The following is a 6,817-nucleotide window of genomic DNA, read 5'->3' as shown; positions in this document are numbered from 1 at the left end:
GAGACTCCATGTGAGTGATATTTGGAGAAGATTAAGTTGGAGGCAGGGAATCCATTGGGTGGAAGTGTCCTTCTGGGATATATTCCTCAATCCCCATTCTCTCCTCCCCTTCCTCGTGAGAACTCCATCTCACTCTGGGTGTTTCCTGTGACCCCTTTCTCTGTGCTCTCCCTCCTCCAAGTTAAGCCAGAATCAGAGTCTGCAGGTGTGCTGTGCACCTTAGATTTGAAGGGAATTTGTAGATTTTCTTTCTCTGGGTAAAGTCAGGGGAGGCATCATCCATGGCCTCTGGTTAGAAAAGGCATTCAGCACTTGGAATGCTTCCTCTTGCTTCTCTATCTTCAAATTTGTGCAGTGGCAACCCTGAAATTCCAAAGGAGTAAAAAGCACAAAGACCTCTGCCTGGTACATCAAGAATGTGGACAAATTTAGAACTGGAGCCTTGTGTTACAATTGCAAGTCAAACTCCAAGAGGGGGTAACCAGCCCATTAGTGCAGGAACCTGGAAACTGACTTTTCTGCTATCTCTCCAAACACACACACACACACACACACATGCGTGCACACTCTCACATACACACATTCATTGGGCCCTTGAAAGATCAAGGCCAACTGCAAAGCACCCATTCCCCAAGACTCCTAATTTATATTGGGAACTAGCTATAAAGCTCCCCTTGGCCCCCAATCTTCCCTTGCAATGATAAAGAGCATGTCACATCACACTAAATGTGACACTTAATCAAAACCCATCTTCTTTAACAAACCCTTAACCTCCAGCACACGAGAGTCACCAAGGCCAAGGGACGAGACGGGGAGCCGACTCAGGTGGCACATGCTTTGATTAAGATGATACAGATTTCCTTTTATTTCACTTTTATCAGAGTTGTAAAATTCCGAATCTGTCCCCTTTTTGATTTGACAACAGCACATTTCAATAGAGGTTGACACCAAAAAAAGACCACGACTTGTTCTCTCTTCAACCGGGAGTAGGCGATAATTTCTCTGAATCCTCTTCAGTAATGATCATCAGAGCTTCTGATCTTCCCATAAGCAAGTTTTGCAAGGAACATGGTTAAACCGAAGCACAAACCTGGCTGGCATCTGGTCCCTTTCTTAACTGGTATCTAAATACCCTTAATCTATAGGCCCTGAAAAAGACCTCCCCTTCTCTGCCTCTTACCTTGGGTCTTTATTTCTGAGACTTAAATCCTCAAGTGATTTCTTTTGCCAGATTTCTGGGGCAGGAAATTTACTTCCCTGCCACACAGTTACTTTAGGCCTTCTAGGGGCTCCAGAAATTGTCCATTTCTATCGCATGGGCCATCGCTTTCCTCATGACCTATTTAGGACTTTGTTTCTAAATTATTTAATCATTGGCTAAATTAGATAACTTACTATAGAGTGATTGAATCCTAGTTGTGAATGAGATACATGTAATAGGAGGGAAGACTTATTTCTGCTTTCAAAAACTTTTGGTCTTGAAATAAAATACAATAATGGTAATACAAGGTAGAACGGGACAAGTGGCTACAACAACTCCAAAGCATAGGCAGTTGCTGCTTTCAGTAAGTATTGAGCATCTACTATGAGCCAGCCCCTGTTCTAGACACTGGGATACAGCAATGTACAGAATGGACAATGTTCCTGCCTGCAAGGTGCTTACATTCTGTGTGGGGCTGGACAACATTTTCAACTTCTATATATTTGGCTTGTGAACAACCCACGTTTTCAAACTTTGTACTTTAACCCTCTTCAATCACCTTCTGTAGGTTGAATTTGGACTTTCGAGTGCCCATGGACAAGCAAAACTTCTCAGTTGTCTCGTGACATCACACCAGTGCGACTATGCTTGGTTGCTGCAGTGTCAGCCCCCTGTCTGTTCTGTGGTGTCAATAGCCTTGTTGCTCACCAAAAAACGAGCAGAAATTTTAAAACTGAAAGTGTGGATGCTATTGGCAAGACTTGTAGTTCTTGTTAACTTCTTACAATTGAAACAAAGATAGAAATAATTAGAAAGGGGAAAAAAAAAGCAAAATTAGAGAGCCCATTTAAAATACTGTAGGGATATTAAATATTGAGCCAAACAGATGAAGTATAATTAGGATTTTTAAAAATGATTTTTCATTTATGAAAGAGCAGTCTTTTCTTATGACATATATTGGCAATCACTCTGTTAGATTCTCAGCAATGGCATTCTGTACCTCTATGCGTGAGGCCTTCCTTTCCATGCTGGAGGGCTGGGTGCTGTGGTCAGTACCAAGAAAGGGCCAAGACATTACCCAGTACATCAGGAACTTACCTTTTACTCATGGACACAAAGGAAAATAGAATAGCCAGCATATTTCAATGCAGAAGGGGAAAAGGGGCTTTCTGGAAAAAAAAAAAAAAAAAAAGCCTACGTTACTGGCCAGAAAGAGGAGATAAGAAAACAACAAAGAAGTTCATCCTTCTCAAGATCAGGATAAGCCTAAAGGTCACAGACCGACCTAGAATGGGGAGGTGAAAGTTGGGGCCAGGGCCAGGCCCTGCTTTAACTCTTCTAACAGGAGGCTTCTCCATTGCCCCAATGGATAGTCTTTACCCTGCCCTTCTGTGTACCTGGTGTTTAGCAAGGGGACTGGCATAGGATTATTTCTGGATTCAAGTCCTGAATAAGTCAGGGCAGGATGACAGTGGCACACTGATGGGACAATGTAGAAATGTGGGAGTGAGGGCAGCAGGAGAAATCCAAAGCTATGATAATAGGAACTTTACTGAGTCCTGACTCCGTGGCATATGGTCTGTGTCCTACTTTCCTTCACACAGGCCCCTGAACCACTCCTGCAGCAATGCAGCCTGTGCAGGAGGAAGCCACAGCCCTAACAGCTGCTGAGATCTGGGATTCTGTGAGAAGCTCCCTTCCCACTTCTTGCCAGGCAGAGGGGCTCAGGGTGTACTGCAATCCCTTGTCAAAGCTTGTAGGATTAGCTGGCAAGTAGGGTAAAAATAAATACATACATAAATAGATAAATAAGTAGATATCAAAAAAAATTTTTTAAGCTTCCAGGAGTCATTGTTGACTGCCCTTCCTTGTGACTTTCCTGCTATACCTGGGAGCTGACCCCTGGGAAGATTAAGGACCTAAATACAGAATTGAGTAACCAATGTGTAAATTTACAGGTGCATGCAGTCCCAGCTACTTGGGAGGCTGAGGCAGGAGAATGGCGTAAACCCGGGAGGTAGAGCTTGCAGTGAGCTGAGATCCGGCCACTGCACTCCAGCCTGGGCGACAGAGCGAGACTACGTCTCAAAAACAAAACAAAACAAACAGGTGCGTAAGTGTGTATTTGGTTCTCCTCTATGAGTTTTTGTGATGAAATTGTCTATTTTATTTACTTATTTACTGCTCCTTGCACAGCCAGGCTACTCCACAGGCAATGTGCCCAGAGGAACCTATATTTTAAACTCTTTAATATAAAAAAATTTTCAATGTGCATAAAAGTGGAGGGAATTGGCCAGGTGCAGTGGCTCACACTTGTAATCCCAGAACTTTGGTAGGCAGAGGTGGGTGGATCACCTGAGGTCAGGAGTTCGAGACCAGCCTGGCCAACATGGTGAAACCCTGTCTCTACCAAAAATACAAAAATTAGCCGAGCATGGTGGCAGGCACCTGTAGTCCTAGCTACTCAGGAGCATGAGGCAGGAGAATCACTTGAACCCAGGAGGTGGAGGTTGCAGTGAGCTGAGATCGCACCACTGCACTCCAGCCTGGGTGACAGAGCAAAACTCTGTCTCAAAAAAAAAAAAAAAAAAAGGAGAGAATAGTATAAAAGAATCCCATATAGCCATCATCTAGATTTAACCATTAACACCTTGGCATGTTTGGTTCATCTTTTTTTTCTTTGTATTTGAAAACAAACTCCAGACATCGTATTTCACCCTTAAATACTTCAACAAACACCATTTAAAAGATAAGGATGTTTTCTTCTATAACCACCACACCATTATCGCACATATCAAAATTAACAATAATTCTTTGCTGTTTTCTACTACGCAGTCCCAATTCAAATCTTCCTGATTGTCCCCAAATCTCCTCTTACAGTTGGTTTGTTTGAATCAGGATCCAAACACGGCCAAAACATTGCATTTGGTTGTTACATGGCTTTGGTCTCTTTAAGCTAGAGGGCCATTTTGAAGTATTAAGGAAGGGGTTGCTCTCACCCACCCATCCCTCTGACCTGAGCCCCAGTGAATTTCTCCAGGTGCACCCTGAGGCCCCTCCCTAGCAGTCCAGGCAGCCAGAGCAGCGTGACTAAGGTCTGGAGGAATGAGCCTTGCCATGGAAAAACCAGAAACTCACAGATTTTCAAAATTCCAGGCAAGATAGCATGATGCACGGGAAAATGTATGATGTAGTTTCTGTCCTCTGGCCCCCGACAAGAATAAAGCTCCCACCAGGCTGGAGGGAGAGAGAGGAGGGCCCACAGGACAGAGGGAGCTAGAAGGGACGCACTCCACACGCGCTGGGCCAAGGCAAACAGGCTCCATTGAAGAAGCACAGACTTGTGCTGAGGAGCTGGGCGTCGCCCTCACCAGGGTCCTCTGGTGAGCCTCTCCTCTTGACGGTCTCCTTCTGTTTGTCCAGTGGGAAGGATGCCTATCTCTGCCCAGAAAACGTTGCAGTCAGGGGCCCACTTTGCCCCCTGGGAAGGCCCCTTCATGAGAGTTAGGCCCTGGCTGCCCACAGGGTTGGTGGTGCATGGAAAGAAGCCTCTGCAACCCACCTCAGCCTGGCCAGCAGCGTCTGCGTGCATCAGGGCAGGCGCTCACCAGCACTCCGTGCTCCCTGAACGAGAGTTCAGCCACGTGCTCGGCTGGTTTCCCCACATTAGAAACGTTGATCAAAGAACAGCATTTCTTCCGCGACAAGAGGGAGTGCCTGGGGCCTGGGCTGTGTCCCCTACACGTTACTCCGGCTCACACTGTGCCCTGGGCCTCTAGGCTCAGAAGGCGCCGTGTTCGTGACCCCGGAAGAGCGGCCTCCCGGGCCCTGGCTGCGGAGGCGACAGGCTGAGCCGGCGCTTGGAGGCCGCTGCGCTCTGGGCCTCGCCTTCCGGAGCCTGGCCGGCGTTCCTGTTGCATCTGCGTGGAAACTTGTCCCCGAGGAGCACTTTTGGGGAGACATTCATCTTCCTTGAAGGCTCAGTCAGTGCTCTTTGGGCTTTTGTCCTCTCTTACTGGCTTTGGTGGCGGCGGTGCGGAGAGAGGCCTCCTGCGACCCCCGAGGCGCTGGTGCCCCACGCTGGTGGGGCCTCCACAGGCGCACGCGGCCCCGGCAGCTGGCAATCCGGCCTGCATCTGATCAATTTTATCTGCAAAGCATTCAGAAAATTTCTTCCCCGAAGAACACGTTGACCCTCTGAAGCGGAGAATGCAATGTGGGTCGCCTGCTGGAGGACGCCCTCGATTTTGATGAGGCTTGTGCGGGGACCCGCGATAAGCTTCAGAAGGCGAGCCAAGCGGGTGGGGACAAGGCTCCTCCGGGGAGCTCCGCATCGTCCCCGGCCTTCCATGCGCCGTGTTTACCAATTGTGCAAGCAAATCCAGCTGTTGGGAGGAATTGCTTCCAGATGACATGATGGGAAAGGAAAACACACTTTATAAAAAAGCTGCTGAATAAAAACCAGAACATGTCCGCTCTGTGGGCCAGGACTGCACAGGGGCTGTTTCCTGAGGTTGTGCAATAGGCCAGCTCCCTGGGTAAGGAACAAGAACAGTGCAAATGTTCCCCCTGCCAGAGTCAGGAGACCAGAGCTGGGACTGGACTTGGCAGAACTTGAGGAAAATTAGTTGACCTTGCTGGGCCACCGTATTTTCTCCTTCCCAAGAACCGCTTCCCACCTTCACTGAAGATCCCTGTGAAGGTTTTCTGTGTGTTGAACTGCGTGGGTCAGAGAAACCACGAGAAAGCAAGGACATCTTCTTCTGAAAATGGAATGCATTTCTCAGCCCCCCAGCGCAGAATTTGCTGTGTTGGCTTTCTCAACGATTTTAGAAGCTCTCTAACGAGCTGGAATTAAAGTGTCCCTTTACTAATTTGGTTTTACAGGTCACTGGATAAACCTGCTTAGGCGGTTTGGAAGAGGATTAGGACATTTCTGGCTCTTCCAAGTTGACTTTCCAGGCAGGGTCAGTCAGCAGCTGGAGACTCCCCTGGCTCGGGGCCAGAGCTCTTATAAGCTGCAAGTTTTTGAAGGCCTGGTGAGCACAGTTATCCAAGAAAGAGAAAGTTTGCAGGGAAATTAAAATGCAAATTTCCCAAAGCAAGGCACACATTCTTGAGCTTGCCTGCCCAGAGAGAAGCCAGAAAACTCAGCAGCCCAGTCCCCTAGGGTGAGGGAAACAGCTAAAGTGATTTAGTTACTTTCCCTGCCTCAGCCTTGAGCAACTCTCTTAACCCCTTTTGGGGCGGAACAGACTTGAATAGCTAGGAAATTGCCTAAGTGCAGGAGATCCCCTTAGAGAGGAGACTGAAGCCATTAGCCACAGGTAGCTCTGTAGATTATCATTTAAAATTCAGTGTTTCAGTCTCACCAGCCACATTTCGTGCTAGTGACTGCCATATGAGACACTGCGGATCAGCATTCACTCATTCATCTCACAAGTATTTATGGAGTGCCACGGTAGTGACAATGAGTGAAGCATAGAAAATCTCTGCCCTCGTGGAGTTTCTGTTCTAAAGGGGAAGATGAACACTAAAGAAACACCATAAGTGAGTCAACCTTTTTTTCTGTCCATTGCAGTCCCGGGGGGGAACCGATGACGTACTCAATTGAGT

At 47.3% G+C, this 6,817-nt stretch overlaps 1 protein-coding gene across 1 annotated transcript; it reads right to left on the bottom strand.

Annotated features, from left to right (window-relative positions):
* Positions 1–841: 841 nt before the first annotated feature.
* On the bottom strand, positions 842–6,265 carry LOC106992650 (uncharacterized). Its single transcript, XM_077957217.1, has 2 exons — positions 4,764–6,265; positions 842–2,370 (listed from the first exon to the last, which is right to left on the bottom strand). Exon 1 carries the CDS (start codon positions 5,614–5,616, stop codon positions 5,182–5,184), a length of 435 nt encoding a protein of 144 aa, XP_077813343.1. The 5' UTR covers positions 5,617–6,265; the 3' UTR covers positions 842–2,370; positions 4,764–5,181.
* Between the last annotated feature and the right edge of the window lie 552 nt (positions 6,266–6,817).

This window comes from Macaca mulatta, chromosome 12, assembly GCF_049350105.2.
Source record: "Macaca mulatta isolate MMU2019108-1 chromosome 12, T2T-MMU8v2.0, whole genome shotgun sequence".
Taxonomy (NCBI): domain Eukaryota; kingdom Metazoa; phylum Chordata; class Mammalia; order Primates; family Cercopithecidae; genus Macaca; species Macaca mulatta.
Note: the sequence above shows the minus strand (reverse complement) of the source record. Positions and strands in the feature narration are given on the sequence as shown.

What these genes read in the sequence shown, in the direction of transcription:
- LOC106992650 (XM_077957217.1), bottom strand. Translation starts at nt 5,616, where the DNA reads ATGTCATCTGGAAGCAATTCCTCCCAACAGCTGGATTTGCTTGCACAA.